General features: G+C 53.9%; 2 protein-coding genes across 2 annotated transcripts in view; both read left to right on the top strand.

Annotated features, from left to right (window-relative positions):
* The window catches only part of LOC149434336 (NACHT, LRR and PYD domains-containing protein 3-like), a 319,711-nt gene that overhangs the window by 252,109 nt on the left and 44,283 nt on the right, over positions 1 to 23,319 (top strand). The gene's annotated exons all lie outside the window — the stretch shown is intronic.
* Positions 1 to 23,319, top strand: part of LOC149434337 (NACHT, LRR and PYD domains-containing protein 10-like) — a 61,094-nt gene that overhangs the window by 36,782 nt on the left and 993 nt on the right. Inside the window, exons 7-8 of the mRNA XM_089663799.1 lie at positions 19,703 to 19,867; positions 22,722 to 22,886. Coding sequence (XP_089519925.1) covers positions 19,703 to 19,867; positions 22,722 to 22,886 — 330 coding nt within the window. The remainder of the gene's footprint in view (positions 1 to 19,702; positions 19,868 to 22,721; positions 22,887 to 23,319) is intronic.

Genomic DNA, 23,319 nt, shown 5'->3' with positions numbered 1-23,319 from the left:
ACACAGAATTGTTACTCAGGGACACAGAATTGTTACTCAGGGACAGACACAGAATTGTTACTCAGGGACACAGAATCGTTACTGAGGGAAACAGAATCGTTACTGAGGGACACAGAATTGTTACTGAGGGACACAGAATTGTTACTCAGGGACACAGAATTGTTACTCAGGGACAGACAAAGAATTGTTACTCAGGGACACAGAATTGTTACTCAGGGACACAGAATTGTTACTCAGGGACACAGAATTGTTACTCAGGGACAGACACAGAATTGTTACTCAGGGACACAGGATTGTTACTGAGGGACACAGAATCGTTACGTTATTTTTGGGGTGCTTATAGAATTAAAGAGTATGTCAGACAACACGCAGAGGAGTGGCAGAGGAGGCAATGTTTTAGGAGCGAGCAGACGTGGCAGCAGAGGAAGGGGTCGAGGCAGCACTAGTCGCGGCCAGAGGCCAGTACTCCCGGTGTCATCCAGCGGTCGTGTCTCCACCGACAACCCTGCCGTCGTCGATTGGTTGGCTCGGTCGTCTTCCTCTTCCCAGGTCACCTCTGACACCTACAGCCAACGGTCGGTGGGTACGTCAGACACAACCGTTAGTTGGCATGGCCCGGGAGCAAGCCCACTGAAATCACGTGTCCTCTACCTGCCCCTGTCCTTTGGTGTTCCCTCACCAAGCGAAGTATCGCATGCTGTGGGCTCAGCCCCACTGTACAGTGAGGAAGAGCTAACAGAGGGCGGTCAGGAACGGGGGGAGACATCCGCCTCTTCAGCAGCCAGGCGAAGAAGTACTGGCGAGGAGAGTGGCTCGGTAGCCCGTCTAGAGACAGGTCTGTCTCCTGACCCACACGCAGCTGAAGGGGCTAGTAGTGAGGCGGAGACCCTAATTGATGATGATTAGGCTGATCGCACTTGGCAGCCTCATCGTCATCAGGCTATTGCTTCCGCATCATCAGGAGAAGAGGGTGCCAGCTTGGCAGCGAGCAAAACAGTCGGTGGGTTGCCCAGGAGGCAGCAGGGTCGCAGCAGTGTCAGTGGAGGCAAACAGCCACGGAGTAGAGCACCAGCTCCACTGCAGCCTACCACCACGGCCAGTAGTGGTGCCGGTGTGCACGGAGGAAGTAGCAGTCAGCCAGTGAGGAGTAGCGGGGGCAAAGTTTCCTACTCGGCGGTGTGGCAATTTTTCGTCAAGCCGCCCGAGGAAGTAAACGTAGCCGTATGTCGACTATGTGGCCAGAAAGTCAAGCGTGGCCAGGGGGCCCATGTTGGGAATACAGCGTTGCGTCAGCATATGCAGCGTCGCCATTCGGTGGCCTGGGAAAACCGTGATAAAGATACGGCGGTTCTGCCTGCCCCAGCCCCCGCTCCATCACCCGCTCCGTTACTTGCTCCGTCACCCGACGTCAATCGCCCTCTATCAGCCAGTCAAGGCTCCAACACCTCTGCTGAGGGGAGTTGTCGCTCGTTGGCATCTTCCGCTCGTTCAGATGCTCCTTCTCCTGCTACTCCTCTTCACGGATTCCGTCAGCAGTCTTTCTTGGAATCCGTTTCCAAGAGACAACAGTTTGCGAGCACGCACCCGACGGTGCAGAAGCTGAACGTCCTCCTGTCCAAGTTGCTGGTGCTGCAGTCCCTCCCTTTCCAAGTGGTGGACTCAGCACCTTTCCGAGAAATGATGGCTTGTGCCGAGCCGCGGTGGAGAGTGCCAAGCCGGCATTTCTTCGCCAAAAAGGCAGTGCCAGCCCTGCATTCACATGTAGAAGAGATGGTGGGCCAGTCTTTGAGCATGTCGGTCTCTGCCAAAGTGCACGGCAGCGCCGACGTGTGGAGCTGTAACTACGGTCAGGGACAGTACATGTCATTTACGGCCCACTGGGTGAACGTGGTGCCGGCACAGCCGCACCAGCAACTTGGACAGGTCACGCCGCTTTTGCCTCCACGTTTGCACGTCCTTGGTCCAGCAAAGATGTCCGCCCTCTACCACCTCTTCTTCCGCCGTGTCCTCAGCCTCAGTTAAATGCTGTTAACAATGGCTGGTCAGGGTGCGGTAGACGTGGCGCACAGATCTCAACGCCACATGACCCCTGTGGGGGCAGGACAGGAAGAAGAGGAGGAGGTAGAGGAGGACATTTGTGCTCAGGAATTATTGAGTGAAATGGGTGGTTTTTCCACTCAGCGGACAGGAGTGGAGGAGCAGGAGCATCTGGTAGAGGAGGAGGAGGAGACAGAGGACCCAGACGCACCGTGGCAGTATGCTGTGGAGATGGAGGCAGGGAGTCCCTCGCATTCCTTGGCACAAATGGCCCATAGCATGCTCGGTTGCTTGCGTAGCGACAGCCGAATAATAACCATCAGACAGAGGGATGACTTTTGGCTGTCCACCTTGTTGGACCCTCGCTACCGTTCAAAAATGGTGGCCTTTTTCACACCTGCTGAGAGGGAGGCCAAAATAACGTACTATAAAAACCACCTATGTAGTCAGTTGGTCTCTGCCTTTCTGCGCCAACGTCCATCCTCAGACACTGTGGGCCCTGTGCGCTCGCGTTCCGCTGCCATGGCAGCAGGGGAGGGGTGGGGTGGTAGGAGCAGTGGCAGCTCCACCAGCAGCGGCTGCCTCAGTCTGCAGTCGATGATGAGTAGCTTTCTTCACCAGCGCAGTGAGGAAACTACTAACCAGCCGCAGCAGCAGCAGCATCAGGTGGACCTGGAGCAGGACCTCAAACAACAGGCTTGGGCCTACTTGGACAGCACCCTGCCAACCGAGGTAGACAATCCCCTTGACTACTGGGCAACGAAACTTGACCTTTGGCCCCAACTAGCTGAATTTGCCCTTGAAAGGCTGTCATGCCCGGCCAGTAGCGTGGAATCGGAGCGCGTGTTTAGTGCGGCAGGAGGTATTGTAACTCCGCGGAGGACACGACTGTCCACTGACTGACTGAAAATGAATCAGGCGTGGATTAGTCTGGATTTCAAACCACCAGTTCCTGACACAACTGACTAAATCCGCCATGAATCATGCCCCAAACATGTGCCACTTTCAGGTCTCCTCACACTGCTGGTGGGTTCCATTTTGTCATAGGGTGCTGGCAGATTACGGGCCTCCCATTGCTGCTGCCAGGCCCGTAATCTGCCATGGGCCCCTGTACCGCCTCCTCTTGCTGCTGCCAGGTCCAGAGTGTGTCATGGGTCCCTGTACGGCCTCCCATTGCTGCTGTCTCCATCGCCACACTGTGCCATGTGCCACTTTCAGGTCTCCTCACACTGCTGGTGGGTTCCATTTTGTCATAGGGTGCTGGCAGATTACGGGCCTCCCATTGCTGCTGCCAGGCCCGTAATCTGCCATGGGCCGCTGTACCGCCTCCTCACGCTGCTGCCAGGTCCAGAGTGTGTCATGGGTCCCTGTACGGCCTCCCATTGCTGCTGTCTCCATCGCCACACTCTGCCATGTGCCACTTTCAGGTCTCCTCACACTGCTGGTGGGTTCCATTTTGTCATAGGGTGCTGGCAGATTACGGGCCTCCCATTGCTGCTGCCAGGCCCGTAATCTGCCATGGGCCCCTGTACCGCCTCCTCTTGCTGCTGCCAGGTCCAGAGTGTGTCATGGGTCCCTGTACGACTTCCCATTGCTGCTGTCTCCATCGCCACACTCTGCCATGTGCCACTTTCAGGTCTCCTCACACTGCTGGTGGGTTCCATTTTGTCATAGGGTGCTGGCAGATTACGGGCCTCCCATTGCTGCTGCCAGGCCCGTAATCTGCCATGGGCCCCTGTACCGCCTCCTCACGCTGCTGACAGGTCCAGAGTGTGTCATGGGTCCCTGTACGGCCTCCCATTGCTGCTGTCTCCATCGCCACACTCTGCCATGTGCCACTTTCAGGTCTCCTCACACTGCTGGTGGGTTCCATTTTGTCATAGGGTGCTGGCAGATTACGGGCCTCCCATTGCTGCTGCCAGGCCCGTAATCTGCCATGGGCCCCTGTACCGCCTCCTCACGCTGCTGCCAGGTCCAGTGTGTCATGGGTCCCTGTACAGCCTCCCATTGCTGCTGTCTCCATCGCCACACTCTGCCATGTGCCACTTTCAGGTCTCCTCACACTGCTGGTGGGTTCCATTTTGTCATAGGGTGCTGGCAGATTACGGGCCTCCCATTGCTGCTGCCAGGCCCGTAATCTGCCATGGGCCCCTGTACCGCCTCCTCACGCTGCTGCCAGGTCCAGAGTGTGTCATGGGTCCCTGTACGGCCTCCCATTGCTGCTGTCTCCATCGCCACACTCTGCCATGTGCCACTTTCAGGTCTCCTCACACTGCTGGTGGGTTCCATTTTGTCATAGGGTGCTGGCAGATTATGGGCCTCCCATTGCTGCTGCCAGGCCCGTAATCTGCCATGGGCCCCTGTACCGCCTCCTCACGCTGCTGCCAGGTCCAAAGTGTGTCATGGGTCCCTGTACGGCCTCCCATTGCTGCTGTCTCCATCGCCACACTCTGCCATGTGCCACTTTCAGGTCTCCTTACACTGCTGGTGGGTTCCATTTTGTCATAGGGTGCTGGCAGATTACGGGCCTCCCATTGCTGCTGCCAGGCCCGTAATCTGCCATGGGCCCCTGTACCGCCTACTCACGCTGCTGCCAGGTCCAGAGTGTGTCATGGGTCCCTGTACGGCCTCCCATTGCAGCTGTCTCCATCACCACACTCTTCCATGTGCCACTTTCAGGTCTCCTCACACTGCTGGTGGGTTCCATTTTGTCATAGGGTGCTGGCAGATTACGGGCCTCCCATTGCTGCTGCCAGGCCCCTAATCTGCCATGGGCCCCCGTACCGCCTCCTCATGCTGCTGCCAGGCCCGTAATCTGTCATGGGCCCCTGTACCGCCTCCTCATGCTGCTGCCAGGTCCAGAGTGTGTCATGGGTCCCTGTACGGCCTCCCATTGCTGCTGTCTCCATCGCCACACTCTGCCATGTGCCACTTTCAGGTCTCCTCACACTGCTGGTGGGTTCCATTTTGTCATAGGGTGCTGGCAGATTACGGGCCTCCCATTGCTGCTGCCAGGCCCGTAATCTGCCATGGGCCCCTGTACCGCCTCCTCTTGCTGCTGCCAGGTCCAGAGTGTGTCATGGGTCCCTGTACGGCCTCCCATTGCTGCTGTCTCCATCGCCACACTCTGCCATGTGCCACTTTCAGGTCTCCTCACACTGCTGGTGGGTTCCATTTTGTCATAGGGTGCTGGCAGATTACGGGCCTCCCATTGCTGCTGCCAGGCCCGTAATCTGCCATGGGCCCCTGTACCGCCTCCTCACGCTGCTGCCAGGTCCAGAGTGTGTCATGGGTCCCTGTACGGCCTCCCATTGCTGCTGTCTCCATCGCCACACTCTGCCATGTGCCACTTTCAGGTCTCCTCACATTGCTGGTGGGTTCCATTTTGTCATAGGGTGCTGGCAGATTACGGGCCTCCCATTGCTGCTGCCAGGCCCGTAATCTGCCATGGGCCCCTGTACCGCCTCCTCACGCTGCTGCCAGGTCCAGAGTGTGTCATGGGTCCCTGTACGGCCTCCCATTGCAGCTGCCTCCATCGCCACACTCTGCCATGTGCCACTTTCAGGTCTCCTCACACTGCTGGTGGGTTCCATTTTGTCATAGGGTGCTGGCAGATTACGGGCCTCCCATTGCTGCTGCCAGGCCCCTAATCTGCCATGGGCCCCCGTACCGCCTCCTCATGCTGCTGCCAGGCCCGTAATCTGTCATGGGCCCCTGTACCGCCTCCTCATGCTGCTGCCAGGTCCAGAGTGTGTCATGGGTCCCTGTACGGCCTCCCATTGCTGCTGTCTCCATCGCCACACTCTGCCATGTGCCACTTTCAGGTCTCCTCACACTGCTGGTGGGTTCCATTTTGTCATAGGGTGCTGGCAGATTACGGACCTCCCATTGCTGCTGCCAGGCCCCTAATCTGCCATGGGCCCCCGTACCGCTTCCTCATGCTGCTGCCAGGCCCGTAATCTGTCATGGGCCCCTGTACCGCCTCCTCATGCTGCTGCCAGGTCCAGAGTGTGTCATGGGTCCCTGTACGGCCTCCCATTGCTGCTGTCTCCATCGCCACACTCTGCCATGTGCCACTTTCAGGTCTCCTCACACTGCTGGTGGGTTCCATTTTGTCATAGGGTGCTGGCAGATTACGGGCCTCCCATTGCTGCTGCCAGGCCCGTAATCTGCCATGGGCCCCTGTACCGCTTCCTCACGCTGCTGCCAGGTCCAGAGTGTGTCATGGGTCTCTGTACGGCCTCCCATTGCAGTTGTCTCCATCGCCACACTCTGCCATGTGCCACTTTCAGGTCTCCTCACACTGCTGGTGGGTTCCATTTTGTCATAGGGTGCTGGCAGATTACGGGCCTCCCATTGCTGCTGCCAGGCCCGTAATCTGCCATGGGCCCCTGTACCGCCTCCTCACGCTGCTGCCAGGTCCAGAGTGTGTCATGGGTCCCTGTACGGCCTCCCATTGCAGCTGTCTCCATCGCCACACTCTGCCATGTGCCACTTTCAGGTCTCCTCACACTGCTGGTGGGTTCCATTTTGTCATAGGGTGCTGGCGGATTACGGGCCTCCCATTGCTGCTGCCAGGCCCGTAATCTGCCATGGGCCCCTGTACCGCCTCCTCACGCTGCTGCCAGGTCCAGAGTGTGTCATGGGTCCCTGTACGGCCTCCCATTGCAGCTGTCTCCATCGCCACACTCTGCCATGTGCCACTTTCAGGTCTCCTCACACTGCTGGTGGGTTCCATTTTGTCATAGGGTGCTGGCAGATTACGGGCCTCCCATTGCTGCTGCCAGGCCCGTAATCTGCCATGGGCCCCTGTACCGCCTCCTCACGCTGCTGCCAGGTCCAGAGTGTGTCATGGGTCCCTGTACGGCCTCCCATTGCTGCTGTCTCCATCGCCACACTCTGCCATGTGCCACTTTCAGGTCTCCTCAACTGCTGGTGGGTTCCATTTTGTCATAGGGTGCTGGCAGATTACGGGCCTCCCATTGCTGCTGCCAGGCCCGTAATCTGTCATGGGCCCCTGTACCGCCTCCTCATGCTGCTGCCAGGTCCAGAGTGTGTCATGGGTCCCTGTACGGCCTCCCATTGCAGCTGTCTCCATCGCCACACTCTGCCATGTGCCACTTTCAGGTCTCCTCACACTGCTGGTGGGTTCCATTTTGTCAAAGGGTGCTGGCAGATTACGGGCCTCCCATTGCTGCTGCCAGGCCCCTAATTTGCCATGGGCCCCCGTACCGCCTCCTCATGCTGCTGCCAGGCCCGTAATCTGTCATGGGCCCCTGTACCGCCTCCTCATGCTGCTGCCAGGTCCAGAGTGTGTCATGGGTCCCTGTACGGCCTCCCATTGCTGGTGTCTCCATCGCCACACTCTGCCATGTGCCACTTTCAGGTCTCCTCACACTGCTGGTGGGTTCCATTTTGTCATAGGGTGCTGGCAGATTACGGGCCTCCCATTGCTGCTGCCAGGCCCGTAATCTGCCATGGGCCCCTGTACCGCCTCCTCACGCTGCTGCCAGGTCCAGAGTGTGTCATGGGTCCCTGTACGGCCTCCCATTGCAGCTGTCTCCATCGCCACACTCTGCCATGTGCCACTTTCAGGTCTCCTCACACTGCTGGTGGGTTCCATTTTGTCATAGGGTGCTGGCAGATTACGGGCCTCCCATTGCTGCTGCCAGGCCCCTAATCTGCCATGGGCCCCCGTACCGCCTCCTCATGCTGCTGCCAGGCCCGTAATCTGTCATGGGCCCCTGTACCGCCTCCTCATGCTGCTGCCAGGTCCAGAGTGTGTCATGGGTCCCTGTACGGCCTCCCATTGCTGCTGTCTCCATCGCCACACTCTGCCATGTGCCACTTTCAGGTCTCCTCACACTGCTGGTGGGTTCCATTTTGTCATAGGGTGCTGGCAGATTACGGGCCTCCCATTGCTGCTGCCAGGCCCGTAATCTGCCATGGGCCCCTGTACCGCCTCCTCACGCTGCTGCCAGGTCCAGAGTGTGTCATGGGTCTCTGTACGGCCTCCCATTGCAGCTGTCTCCATCGCCACACTCTGCCATGTGCCACTTTCAGGTCTCCTCACACTGCTGGTGGGTTCCATTTTGTCATAGGGTGCTGGCAGATTACGGGCCTCCCATTGCTGCTGCCAGGCCCGTAATCTGCCATGGGCCCCTGTACCGCCTCCTCACGCTGCTGCCAGGTCCAGAGTGTGTCATGGGTCCCTGTACGGCCTCCCATTGCAGCTGTCTCCATCGCCACACTCTGCCATGTGCCACTTTCAGGTCTCCTCACACTGCTGGTGGGTTCCATTTTGTCATAGGGTGCTGGCGGATTACGGGCCTCCCATTGCTGCTGCCAGGCCCGTAATCTGCCATGGGCCCCTGTACCGCCTCCTCACGCTGCTGCCAGGTCCAGAGTGTGTCATGGGTCCCTGTACGGCCTCCCATTGCAGCTGTCTCCATCGCCACACTCTGCCATGTGCCACTTTCAGGTCTCCTCACACTGCTGGTGGGTTCCATTTTGTCATAGGGTGCTGGCAGATTACGGACCTCCCATTGCTGCTGCCAGGCCCCTAATCTGCCATGGGCCCCCGTACCGCTTCCTCATGCTGCTGCCAGGCCCGTAATCTGTCATGGGCCCCTGTACCGCCTCCTCATGCTGCTGCCAGGTCCAGAGTGTGTCATGGGTCCCTGTACGGCCTCCCATTGCTGCTGTCTCCATCGCCACACTCTGCCATGTGCCACTTTCAGGTCTCCTCACACTGCTGGTGGGTTCCATTTTGTCATAGGGTGCTGGCAGATTACGGGCCTCCCATTGCTGCTGCCAGGCCCGTAATCTGCCATGGGCCCCTGTACCGCCTCCTCACGCTGCTGCCAGGTCCAGAGTGTGTCATGGGTCTCTGTACGGCCTCCCATTGCAGTTGTCTCCATCGCCACACTCTGCCATGTGCCACTTTCAGGTCTCCTCACACTGCTGGTGGGTTCCATTTTGTCATAGGGTGCTGGCAGATTACGGGCCTCCCATTGCTGCTGCCAGGCCCGTAATCTGCCATGGGCCCCTGTACCGCCTCCTCACGCTGCTGCCAGGTCCAGAGTGTGTCATGGGTCCCTGTACGGCCTCCCATTGCAGCTGTCTCCATCGCCACACTCTGCCATGTGCCACTTTCAGGTCTCCTCACACTGCTGGTGGGTTCCATTTTGTCATAGGGTGCTGGCGGATTACGGGCCTCCCATTGCTGCTGCCAGGCCCGTAATCTGCCATGGGCCCCTGTACCGCCTCCTCACGCTGCTGCCAGGTCCAGAGTGTGTCATGGGTCCCTGTACGGCCTCCCATTGCAGCTGTCTCCATCGCCACACTCTGCCATGTGCCACTTTCAGGTCTCCTCACACTGCTGGTGGGTTCCATTTTGTCATAGGGTGCTGGCAGATTACGGGCCTCCCATTGCTGCTGCCAGGCCCGTAATCTGCCATGGGCCCCTGTACCGCCTCCTCACGCTGCTGCCAGGTCCAGAGTGTGTCATGGGTCCCTGTACGGCCTCCCATTGCTGCTGTCTCCATCGCCACACTCTGCCATGTGCCACTTTCAGGTCTCCTCACACTGCTGGTGGGTTCCATTTTGTCATAGGGTGCTGGCAGATTACGGGCCTCCCATTGCTGCTGCCAGGCCCGTAATCTGTCATGGGCCCCTGTACCGCCTCCTCATGCTGCTGCCAGGTCCAGAGTGTGTCATGGGTCCCTGTACGGCCTCCCATTGCAGCTGTCTCCATCGCCACACTCTGCCATGTGCCACTTTCAGGTCTCCTCACACTGCTGGTGGGTTCCATTTTGTCAAAGGGTGCTGGCAGATTACGGGCCTCCCATTGCTGCTGCCAGGCCCCTAATTTGCCATGGGCCCCCGTACCGCCTCCTCATGCTGCTGCCAGGCCCGTAATCTGTCATGGGCCCCTGTACCGCCTCCTCATGCTGCTGCCAGGTCCAGAGTGTGTCATGGGTCCCTGTACGGCCTCCCATTGCTGGTGTCTCCATCGCCACACTCTGCCATGTGCCACTTTCAGGTCTCCTCACACTGCTGGTGGGTTCCATTTTGTCATAGGGTGCTGGCAGATTACGGGCCTCCCATTGCTGCTGCCAGGCCCGTAATCTGCCATGGGCCCCTGTACCGCCTCCTCACGCTGCTGCCAGGTCCAGAGTGTGTCATGGGTCCCTGTACGGCCTCCCATTGCAGCTGTCTCCATCGCCACACTCTGCCATGTGCCACTTTCAGGTCTCCTCACACTGCTGGTGGGTTCCATTTTGTCATAGGGTGCTGGCAGATTACGGGCCTCCCATTGCTGCTTCCAGGCCCCTAATCTGCCATGGGCCCCCGTACCGCCTCCTCATGCTGCTGCCAGGCCCGTAATATGTCATGGGCCCCTGTACCGCCTCCTCATGCTGCTGCCAGGTCCAGAGTGTGTCATGGGTCCCTGTACGGCCTCCCATTGCTGCTGTCTCCATCGCCACACTCTGCCATGTGCCACTTTCAGGTCTCCTCACACTGCTGGTGGGTTCCATTTTGTCATAGGGTGCTGGCAGATTACGGGCCTCCCATTGCTGCTGCCAGGCCCGTAATCTGCCATGGGCCCCTGTACCGCCTCCTCACGCTGCTGCCAGGTCCAGAGTGTGTCATGGGTCCCTGTACGGCCTCCCATTGCAGCTGTCTCCATCGCCACACTCTGCCATGTGCCACTTTCAGGTCTCCTCACACTGCTGGTGGGTTCCATTTTGTCATAGGGTGCTGGCGGATTACGGGCCTCCCATTGCTGCTGCCAGGCCCGTAATCTGCCATGGGCCCCTGTACCGCCTCCTCACGCTGCTGCCAGGTCCAGAGTGTGTCATGGGTCCCTGTACGGCCTCCCATTGCAGCTGTCTCCATCGCCACACTCTGCCATGTGCCACTTTCAGGTCTCCTCACACTGCTGGTGGGTTCCATTTTGTCATAGGGTGCTGGCAGATTACGGGCCTCCCATTGCTGCTGCCAGGCCCGTAATCTGCCATGGGCCCCTGTACCGCCTCCTCACGCTGCTGCCAGGTCCAGAGTGTGTCATGGGTCCCTGTACGGCCTCCCATTGCTGCTGTCTCCATCGCCACACTCTGCCATGTGCCACTTTCAGGTCTCCTCACACTGCTGGTGGGTTCCATTTTGTCATAGGGTGCTGGCAGATTACGGGCCTCCCATTGCTGCTGCCAGGCCCGTAATCTGTCATGGGCCCCTGTACCGCCTCCTCATGCTGCTGCCAGGTCCAGAGTGTGTCATGGGTCCCTGTACGGCCTCCCATTGCAGCTGTCTCCATCGCCACACTCTGCCATGTGCCACTTTCAGGTCTCCTCACACTGCTGGTGGGTTCCATTTTGTCAAAGGGTGCTGGCAGATTACGGGCCTCCCATTGCTGCTGCCAGGCCCCTAATTTGCCATGGGCCCCCGTACCGCCTCCTCATGCTGCTGCCAGGCCCGTAATCTGTCATGGGCCCCTGTACCGCCTCCTCATGCTGCTGCCAGGTCCAGAGTGTGTCATGGGTCCCTGTACGGCCTCCCATTGCTGGTGTCTCCATCGCCACACTCTGCCATGTGCCACTTTCAGGTCTCCTCACACTGCTGGTGGGTTCCATTTTGTCATAGGGTGCTGGCAGATTACGGGCCTCCCATTGCTGCTGCCAGGCCCGTAATCTGCCATGGGCCCCTGTACCGCCTCCTCACGCTGCTGCCAGGTCCAGAGTGTGTCATGGGTCCCTGTACGGCCTCCCATTGCAGCTGTCTCCATCGCCACACTCTGCCATGTGCCACTTTCAGGTCTCCTCACACTGCTGGTGGGTTCCATTTTGTCATAGGGTGCTGGCAGATTACGGGCCTCCCATTGCTGCTGCCAGGCCCGTAATCTGCCATGGGCCCCTGTACCGCCTCCTCACGCTGCTGCCAGGTCCAGAGTGTGTCATGGGTCCCTGTACGGCCTCCCATTGCAGCTGTCTCCATCGCCACACTCTGCCATGTGCCACTTTCAGGTCTCCTCACACTGCTGGTGGGTTCCATTTTGTCATAGGGTGCTGGCAGATTACGGGCCTCCCATTGCTGCTTCCAGGCCCCTAATCTGCCATGGGCCCCCGTACCGCCTCCTCATGCTGCTGCCAGGCCCGTAATATGTCATGGGCCCCTGTACCGCCTCCTCATGCTGCTGCCAGGTCCAGAGTGTGTCATGGGTCCCTGTACGGCCTCCCATTGCTGCTGTCTCCATCGCCACACTCTGCCATGTGCCACTTTCAGGTCTCCTCACACTGCTGGTGGGTTCCATTTTGTCATAGGGTGCTGGCAGATTACGGGCCTCCCATTGCTGCTGCCAGGCCCGTAATCTGCCATGGGCCCCTGTACCGCCTCCTCTTGCTGCTGCCAGGTCCAGAGTGTGTCATGGGTCCCTGTACGGCCTCCCATTGCTGCTGTCTCCATCGCCACACTCTGCCATGTGCCACTTTCAGGTCTCCTCACACTGCTGGTGGGTTCCATTTTGTCATAGGGTGCTGGCAGATTACGGGCCTCCCATTGCTGCTGCCAGGCCCGTAATCTGTTATGGGCCCCTGTACCGCCTCCTCATGCTGCTGCCAGGTCCAGAGTGTGTCATGGGTCCCTGTACGGCCTCCCATTGCTGCTGTCTCCATCGCCACACTCTGCCATGTGCCACTTTCAGGTCTCCTCACACTGCTGGTGGGTTCCATTTTGTCATAGGGTGCTGGCAGATTACGGGCCTCCCCTTGCTGCTGCCAGGCCCGTAATCTACCATGGGCCCCTGTACCGCCTCCTCTTGCTGCTGCCAGGTCCAGAGTGTGTCATGGGTCCCTGTACGGCCTCCCATTGCTGCTGTCTCCATCGCCACACTCTGCCATGTGCCACTTTCAGGTCTCCTCACACTGCTGGTGGGTTCCATTTTGTCATAAGGTGCTGGCAGATTACGGGCCTCCCATTGCTGCTGCCAGGCCCGTAATCTGCCATGGGCCCCTGTACCGCCTCCTCACGCTGCTGCCAGGTCCAGAGTGTGTCGTGGGTCCCTGTACGGCCTCCCATTGCTGCTGTCTCCATCGCCACACTCTGCCATGTGCCACTTTCAGGTCTCCTCACACTGCTGGTGGGTTCCATTTTGTCATAGGGTGCTGGCAGATTACGGGCCTCCCATTGCTGCTGCCAGGCCCGTAATCTGCCATGGGCCCCTGTACCGCCTCCTCACGCTGCTGCCAGGTCCAGAGTGTTTCATGGGTCCCTGTACGGCCTCCCATTGCTGCTGTCTCCATCGCCACACTCTGCCATGTGCCACTTTCAGGTCTCCCCACACTGCTGGTGGGTTCCATTTTGTCATAGGGTGCTGGCAGATTACGGGCCTCCCATTGCTGCTGCCAGGCCCGTAATCTGTCATGGGCCCCTGTACCGCCTCCTCACGCTGCTGCCAGGTCCAGAGTGTGTCATGGGTCCCTGTACGGCCTCCCATTGCTGCTGTCTCCATCGCCACACTCTGCCATGTGCCACTTTCAGGTCTCCTCACACTGCTGGTGGGTTCCATTTTGTCATAGGGTGCTGTATGGCCTCCCATTGCTGCTGCCAGGTCCCTAATCTGCCATGGGCCCCCGTACCGCCTCCTCATGCTGCTGCCAGGCCCATAATCTGTCATGGGCTCCTGTACCGCCTCCTCACGCTGCTGCCAGGTCCAGAGTGTGTCATGGGTCCCTGTACGGCCTCCCATTGCAGCTGTCTCCATCGCCACACTCTGCCATGTGCCACTTTCAGGTCTCCTCACACTGCTGGTGGGTTCCATTTTGTCATAGGGTGCTGTATGGCCTCCCATTGCTGCTGCCAGGCCCGTAATCTGCCATGGGCCCCCGTACCGCCTCCTCATACTACTGCCAGGCCCGTAATCTGTCATGGGCCCCTGTACCGCCTCCTCATGCTGCTGCCAGGTCCAGAGTGTGTCATGGGTCCCTGTACGGCCTCCCATTGCTGCTGTCTCCATCGCCACACTCTGCCATGTGCCACTTTCAGGTCTCCTCACACTGCTGGTGGGTTCCATTTTGTCATAGGGTGCTGTATGGCCTCCCATTGCTGCTGCTAGGCCCCTAATCTGCCATGGGCCCCCGTACCGCCTCCTCATGCTGCTGCCAGGCCCGTAATCTGTCATGGGCCCCTGTACCACCTCCTCATGCTGCTGCCAGGTCCAGAGTGTGTCATGGGTCCCTGTACGGCCTCCCATTGCAGCTGTCTCCATCGCCACACTCTGCCATGTGCCACTTTCAGGTCTCCTCACACTGCTGGTGGGTTCCATTTTGTCATAGGGTGCTGTATGGCCTCCCATTGCTGCTGCCAGGCCCGTAATCTGCCATGGTCCCCCGTACCGCCTCCTCATGCTGCTGCCAGGCCCGTAATCTGTCATGGGCCCCTGTACCGCCTCCTCATGCTGCTGCCAGGTCCAGAGTGTGTCATGGGTCCCTGTACGGCCTCCCATTGCTGCTGTCTCCATCGCCACACTCTGCCATGTGGCACTTTCAGGTCTCCTCACACTGCTGGTGGGTTCCATTTTGTCATAGGGTGCTGTATGGCCTCCCATTGCTGCTGCCTCCACCGCCACACTGTGGCTCCACACTCTGGTTTTGGCCCCGTGACTGCCCAAATGAGTTAAGTGTGCGGTGATTCTAAGATCGACGGCACTCATCTGCATGTCATACTGAATGACAGTATTATTTCTCTTCCCCAGCAGACTCCAAGGGCATTTAAATTAAAGGTACAGTGTTCTGCACTAATATAAAGGCTCTCTGAAGCCTAGAAACACCCTTTTTATAAGTTAAATTCGCAGCGAATATATTCGACTCAAATCGAATTTATTCCTCGAATTTGCCGAATCAGCCGAATCGAATTTTTGAATACTTCGCTCATCTCTAGAAATGATATTTCTACATGGCAAATAATTTCCTAGCAGGTGTAGTAGAGTAATAGAAATCTAACAGACCCAACAGTCATGACATGCATGCTGCTGATTCTGTGTCATTGAATCACTCATTGAAAGGGGCATGTTCAAAATGACAGCAGTGTGGAGTTCTATTAGTGAGGTCATTCATTCTTTGAAAATCAGGTGGCAATTATTGCCCTTATTTAAGGAAGGAAGGCAGCAAATGTTGTACATGCTGGTTACAGTGCATTTCTCTCTGAAATTCTGAAGAAAATGGGTCGTTCCAGACATTGTTCAGAAGAACAGCGTACCTTGATTAAAAAGTTGATTGGAGGGGAAAACATATAAAGAAGTGCAGAAAATGATAGGCTGCTTAGCTAAAATGATGGCAAATGCTTTAAAATGGCAACCAAAACCTGAAAGACGTGGAAGAAAGTGAAAAACTACCATTGGAATGGATAGAAGAATAGCCAACAATCAGCTCCAGGAAGATGAAAGAAGGTGTGACGTTCCCTGTGAGGACTGTTACAATTAGAAGACGCCGATGTGAAGCCAAGCTATCTGCAAGAAGTCCCCGCAAAGTCCCACTGTTGGAAAAAAGACATGTGCTGAAGAGGTTACAATTTGCCAAAGAGCACATTGACTGGCCTAAAGAGAAATGGCGCAACATTTGTGGACTGATGAAAGTAAGATTGTTCTTTTTGGGTCTAGTGGGCGGAGACAGTTTGTCAGACGACCCCCAAACACTGAATTCGTCTTCACAGTACACTGTGAAGACAGTGACGCATGGTGGTGCAAGCATCATGATATGGGGATGTTTCTCATACTACGGTGTTGGGCCTATTTATCGCATACCAGGGATCATGGATCAGTTTGAATCGGGGCGGACTGACCATTTGGAAACTCAGGCACTGCCTGAGGGCCCGGGGTCAGTAGAGGGCCCCATGAGATGCCCCTGGTACCTTTTTCATAGGCCTTTTTGAGTTTGGGCAAGGACACAGGGGCCCCATGATCCCCTGTTGCCCAGAGGCCCCATGAGTTGTCGGTCCGCCCCTGGTTTGAATACATCAGAATACTTGAAGAGGTCATGCTGCCTTATGCTGAAGAGGAAATGCCCTTGAAATGGGTGTTCCAACAAGACAACGACCCCAAACACCAGTAAACGTGCAACATCTTGGTTCCAGACCAACAAGATTGACGTTATGGAGTGGCCAGCCCAATCCCCGGATCTTAATCCAATAGAAAACTTGTGGGGTGACATCAAAAATGCCATTTCTGAGGCCAAACCAAGAAATAGAGAAGAACTGTGGAATGTGGTCCAATCATCCTGGGCTGGAATACCTGATCACAGGGGCCAGAAGTTGGGTGACTCCATGCAACACAGATGTACAGCAGTTCTCAGAAACAGTGCGACTACAACCAAATATTCATGAAGTGATTCAAAGGAAAGCAAAATCTTCAAACATTTTTCAGTTTATATAGTGAATGTTTGAGTTTGTAAAGAAGAATACAAATACTGCTATTTTTTTGAACAATCTAACATTCACTTTTCTTCAATTTGTTTTAGAGGAACAACACAAATTTGATATATTTTTCTGTATGTTTTGATTTGGAATAGAATGTGTCGTGTTCCCAATGCATTTGTGTGTATGGAAATAAAAGCTATTAGAAGGATTTTCAGCTTTATTCACTTTTTTCAACACATTGCTATTATTTTGAACACAACTGTACATACTAGTGCTGTACCCTCCTAGATAGCTAGGGGGAGCTAGAGTCCTGATTGATAGAGAGGAGGGCTGAGTAGCAGTCTGGGTGCAATAATCAGGAAGTCAAATAGTGGTTAGGAGTGGAGAGGTTCTACAGGCCAGCCCCTCTGGAATTTCCCCTTTCTCTAGAGCTTTGGAGAAAGGCCTAGAGGCAATGGGTGGATCTGAGGAGAGGCTAGCTTGTACTCTTGAGGGATCCAAACAAATCCTCTGTCCAAGTATACCACGTCCACAGCCACCCCTCTGTCCAAGCATACCACAGCCACTCCCTTGTCTAAGATTTTGCTCACTTCCTCATAAAAAGAAATCAGATTTGTCTCACAACTTCTGTCTTTCATGAATCGATGCTGTCTGTTGCTTAAAATGTTTTTTTCCCAACAAGAACATGTCTATGTGTTTTGGTTTTTTTTTAATACCCTGCTACAAGTGGATGCAGGATGTTCAAACAAACACATGATGGCAGTGTCCTGCAGAACAGTGGCATTCACACTCTGTAGAACAGCCCCATGGATCTTGTATGCTGAACTGCAAAATCTAGCTAGGGAACAGTGTAGTAAAGTACTACATTTCCCAGAGGAGCTTGCGTGTGGGCGGGGCAGTATATATATATATGAAAGCCTGAGAGATGTGACATAAAGTGAGAGGGGAGAGATCTGAAGAGAGGAGTGCATTGACTGTGGGAGGACCGGACGAGCTTGGTTAAAGAGAGAAAGACAAGAGACAAGGAGAATCTGCTGATCACTGACCTTGCCGCATCATGGAGAAAGCTAATCTGCTAGCAGGTAACCAGACGGAATGCTGCAGGCAGGACCGGAGAGTGTGTGGAGGCCTTATCGAAGGGGAGAGAGAAAACTGCCAAAATTAATTAAAAGCCATCCCATCATTATCAAGGACAGAGAACACTGACACCTGCTCCACCTTTGCTATTTTCCTGCACACAGTTGTGGACATTGCACAGTTATTAGAAGTTGCGGCCTAGTTCCTTTAGCCAATCATCTGATTACACTTAGCACAGCCTTACCATCAGAACTGATAGCAGGACAGTCGGTCCACAGGCCAAACCACCGCTGTGTCACCATCATCATCAATTCACTCTGCTAAAGAGGCCATTTCCCTATTGATCCAAAAGTCTTGTAGCCCAAAGAAGAGTTGCCCTGTGCCAACAATCACTTTTACCAGATTGGCCACTTGTTGCTTTAGACTCGGAAGTGACTAGTGCCCTAAAGGAACATTACATTTGTAATGCTTGCAGGGGGAGTGTTATTACACTGTTCCTCAGAGAGTTACAGTCCACACTTCTCTTCACTGCGCACAAACTGGGCCCTAAAACGTGCGTAGAAGACTCTTCATTGCCTTTAAAGAACATTGGTTGTTTTGGGGTAAAGAGCTCTTTTCCTTATTTCAGGCTATCTCCTTGCCATCAGGTCCTGAGGGCCTAAAGCGAGCTAGTCTACCTAATAATCCTACCTGCTCACTGGGGACTTTTAAGACCACCTCAGGTTGAAGGTATTGGGTTAGTTTCTGAAAACTAGTGGGTTAGTTTTCCTTAAGTTCAAATCAACACAAGTAATAATTGATTTTACACATTCTAATTCTGTTTATGCTGTGTAACCAAGCCATATTGAAGTTGGGTATAAACCTCTTACTAGTTTACTTCAATTGGTGTGAGAATTCACTTTCTGGTGGTGATTTATTTCAGTTAAGAGTGTACTGTGATGTCAGCGGGGGTTGGGCTTTCAGAGTGGGGTCCAGATCCACAGGGAACCTGAAAACAATTCAGCAACTCCTAAGGGGGTAGTGATACATGTGGGGGCTTGTCCGGGATTTCCCTGGCCAGATAGTCTGTGAACCCCAGGAAGAAAGCATGGAACCCACACAGATCACTGCATGGTACCAAGAGGAGAATGCCAGAATGGTGTGTGGTGCTGAGCCTCCCTGGAGATGACTGGACTGAAAAACTGAAAAGTGTACTGGGATGTCCAGGATGACATAGCTAGGGATGGAGAATTGGATCCCTCTATGACAGGTGATGGGGTTGGGTGGGGTCCCTGCCCCCACCCCCATTATACTCCTGTCATTATTTGTATGTTGCAGTTGCACAGACCTGCTCAGTACTGCTCACCGCACGATGACCAGGAACAAGCTGCTGCAGCCACTTCCAGAGATGATGGCCTCCCCCACCTCCTATTTCCCTCCAACTCTGCCCAAGGCGCTGCCTGTGTCACCGGCAAGAACTGCTCTGAATGGTGAGAGTAGTGTGCTGCCCTTGGGTCTCTGCAGCCCGAGCAATACCACCCGGACGCTGGCCAGGGACTAATTTTTGGTCTCCTTTAAATGTTGCGCATGGGGCAACTGCATCGGCTGCCCCCCCTCATGCTACGCCACTGGCAATTAGAGCCTCAAATGAGCTTCCGATCACCTAACATAACCATCCACTATTCAGTGTCAGGGGATCCCCCATTACTGCACATCTACTATTCAGTGTCAGGGATCCTCCATTACTACACATCTACTATTCAGTGTCAGGGATCCCCCATGACTTCCTATGAGTACAGAGCTCTGATCAGCAGAGAGAAATAGAATATCAGATATAATCCTCCCGTCCAATCACTAGCCATGCTGATTCCGGCCTCACACTGTCTGCTGATCCCATTCATGCTCCATACACAAGGAGATGATAGCACAATACGAGTCATGTCAGTGGTATTCTGTGCTCATCCTGTGTATGGAGATATCACCGTCTCTACACATGGAGGACAATATTGGGGGGTCTACTCCATTATGACATTTGTCTTATAAAATTCTATTTCCTGGAGATTTATAAAGTGATGGAATATAAATGATTCCAATAAAGAGAAATGAGTTCCATCCATGTAGAGAATAGTTCCATTCATTCCTGGGGGGGGGGGGGGGGGGATTCATTTCCTTCTGGTAACATTCTTCTCTTCTTCTACAGATTGTCCTATAATGACCTGACAGACAGTTCCTGCCCCCACCTGGCATCTGGAATAAGAAATAACCAGACACTGAGGACACTGGACCTGTCCTGGAACAATCTGGAGGGTCCACATTTCAGGGATCTGATGGCGGCTCTGACAACAAGCCGGATAGAGGAATTACAGTGAGTATAACAGGACTGACTGAGACAATCATATTCTGGGACAGATTAACATTCAATTGTCTAAATCTTCGGATCTTCTCTAACTCTGTTATCAGCAATAAATTAGACTTTTTCTACATCTGGCCATAAGTGGATCAAATATGGACAGGTTTAGTATGAACCAGCCGAGATCTGACCCATCTATGGGCAGGCTGGTTGTACTGAAGTTGATCCGTCAATCACATTCAGTACAACCGTCCTCTCGGACTTTTTGCATTCGATCACTGCTGGAGGTCTATAGCAGCTAACAGTGATCAGTGTTCTGCTGGCAGGGAAGGCTTCCTGTTGGCAGAACACAGTTGTGCGGCAGGAGTGATTCCCCCATCCATTCTGACTGTGTTGATGGGGGGATTGAGCAATTGTCTTTCTTTCCACCCGTAGTGGAAGGAAAGAATATTGTATAGTCTGTAGCTTACTTAAAGCTCCCCACACACAGTACAGTCTGATCTTACAATCTTCTTTACCTCCATTGCCTAATTGGATACAAACTGACTGGATACATTGGGTAGGTCCTCATATGATATAAAGTGGTACAAAGAGCATAATATCAGATGGTAACATGGTGACCCTATAGACTATAAAATGTAAACATTAAAGTGTTACTAAACTCACAACAGTACAATCAGTCTGTAGATGCAGTAAAGCGTGCTTGTTATACTCACTGTGGAACCTAAGGGGTTAATCCTCTGTATTGTGTATGAAGGCCGATTGATCCTTTCTGCTCTGTTCCTCCTTTTTTCAAGAGACCACCTCTTATCTTATGATAAGACAGACTGATCCGTAGGCATTTTGCACATGCTCAGCTTAGTGTGTATTGCTAAAGAGGTTTATTTTTTTTTCCTTGGGAGGGTAAATATGATCAGCACAGGGCCAATCAGCCCTTTTCAGACAGAGATGATCAAGGGTTCTGCATCCTCCTAGAGCAGAAAGAAAACGCCTCCTACAAGCTTTAACTAGTGCTCTGCTGGACACTAATAGAAATCAAAAGACTGCTCTATACTGCTGATGAGAAAAGGTATTTAGCAGTTTGTAATTACTAAAATAATTGCATTTCCTTGTGGTGTGTACTGTGGAAGACCGGATATATTGAATGCAGGGTCTGGGGAGACCAGATATAGTGAATGCGGGGTCCGTGGAGAGCGGATATAGTGAATGCAGGGTCCGGGGAGAGCAGATATAGTGAATGCGAGGTCCGGGGAAAGCAGCTATAGTAAATGCAAGGTCCGGGGAGAGCAGATATAGTGAATGCAGGGTCCGCGGAGAGCGGATATCGTGAATGCAGGGTCCAGGGAGAGCGGATATAGTGAATGCGGGGTCCGGGGAGAGTGGATATAGTGAATGCAGGGTCCAGAGAGAGTGGATACAGTGAATGCGGGGTCCGGGGAGAGCGGATATAGTGAATGCGAGGTCCTTTGAGAATGGATATAGTAAATGCGGGGTCCAGGGAGAGCAGGAATAGTGAATGCGGGGTCCGGGAAGAGCGGATATAGTGGATGCAGGGTCCGGGGAGAGCGGATATAGTGAATGCGGGGTCCGGGGAGAGCGGATATAGTGAATGCGAGGTCCTGGGAGAGCGGATATAGTGAATGCAGGGTCTGGGGAGAGCGGAAATAGTGAATGCGGGGTCCGGGGAGAACGGATATAGTGAATGCGGGGTCCCGGAAGATCAGATATAGTGAATGCAGGGTCCGGGGAGAGCGGATATAGTGAATGCGAGGTCCTGGGAGAGCGGATATAGTGAATGCAGGGTCCAGGGAGAGCAGATATAGTGAATGCAGGGTCCAGGGAGAGCGGATATAGTGAATGCAGGGTCCAGGGAGACCGGATATAGTGAATGCGGGGTCCGGGGAGAGCGGATATAGTGAGTGTGTGGTCCGGGGAGAGCGGATATAGTGAATGCAGGGTCTGGGGAGAGCGGAAATAGTGAATGCGGGGTCCGGGGAGAGCGGATATAGTGAATGCGAGGTCCAGGGAGAGTAGATATAGTGAATGCGAGGTCCAGGGAGAGTAGATATAGTGAATGCGAGGTCCAGGGAGAGTAGATATAGTGAATGCGAGGTCCTGGGAGAGCGAATATAGTGAATGCGGGGTCCTGGAAGAGCGGATATAGTGAATGCGGGGTCCGGGGAGAGCGGATATAGTGAATGCGGGGTCCAGTGAGAGCGGATATAGTAAATGCAGGGTCCAGTGAGAGCGGGTATAGTGAATGCGGGGTCCGGGGTTTAGTAACACTACATTTACTTTGGTATCTGTATAAATAGATGACACTAAAGATGCTCATACATGGGAGAATCTGATCTTAATGCAATGAGTGATCAGAACATCAAACAAATTCTCTTCACCTGGCGTGCTATTCAGTTTCAGAAGGTCTCCCCATTACTGAACATTTGTTACCTAGCGCCATGACGTCCTATGAGTACAGAGCTCTGATCAGCAGAGATAAATAGAATATCAGATACAATCCTCCCGTCCAATCACTAGCAATGCTGATTCTGGCCTCACACTGTCTGCTGATCCCATTCATGCTCCATACACAAGGAGATGATAGCACAATACGAGTCATGTCAGTGGTATTCTGTGCTCATCCTGTGTATGGAGATATCACCGTCTCTACACATGGAGGACAATATTGGGGGGTCTACTCCATTATAACATTTGTCTTATAAAATTCTATTTTCTGGAGATTTATAAAGTGATGGAATATAAATGATTCCAATAAAGAGAAATGAGCTCCATCCATGTAGAGAATAGTTCCATTCATTCCTGAGGGGGGGGGGGATTAATTTCCTTCTGGTAACATTCTTCTCTTCTACAGATTGTATGATAATCACCTGACAGACAGTTCCTGCCCCCACCTGGCATCTGGAATAAGAAATAACCCGACACTGAGGACACTGAACCTGTCTGGGAACAATCTGGAGGGTCCTCATTTCAGGGATCTGATGGCGACTCTGACAACAAGCCGGATAGAGGAATTACAGTGAGTATAACAGGATTATTTAAATAAAACCACTTCCTAAATAAATATACAAATTCAACTCCTCCACAGCACAATCACCACCTTCACCCCTGAAGATGTGTAAAATAATAGAATACAGAAAATGCTACTAAATAGTTGGAAACTCCTCAATAACACACTACAAGTGAAGTCCAATCCCTAATAAGTCCACAAAATATAAACCATAGCCTTCCTGTGTAATCACAGTGAAAAATTGTGTCCAAAGGAAATAGAAATCCTTCCAAAGATTTCCACGATAAATGTCCCCTCAAAAAAAGAAAAACATCACATAGTGCATTATCTTTTATAATCTACATATAAACATGTGACATCACTCAAGTGAGTATCCCATCAAAACTTTGCAGTGAAAAATTGTGATAAAGAACTGAGAATCAAACGGTGAAACGACACTGTG

Source organism: Staurois parvus, unplaced genomic scaffold (assembly GCF_062004578.1).
Source record: "Staurois parvus isolate SC_StPar_1 unplaced genomic scaffold, SC_StPar_1.0 ptg001769l, whole genome shotgun sequence".
NCBI classification, from domain to species: domain Eukaryota; kingdom Metazoa; phylum Chordata; class Amphibia; order Anura; family Ranidae; genus Staurois; species Staurois parvus.
This window is presented reverse-complemented; position numbering and strand designations above follow the sequence as displayed.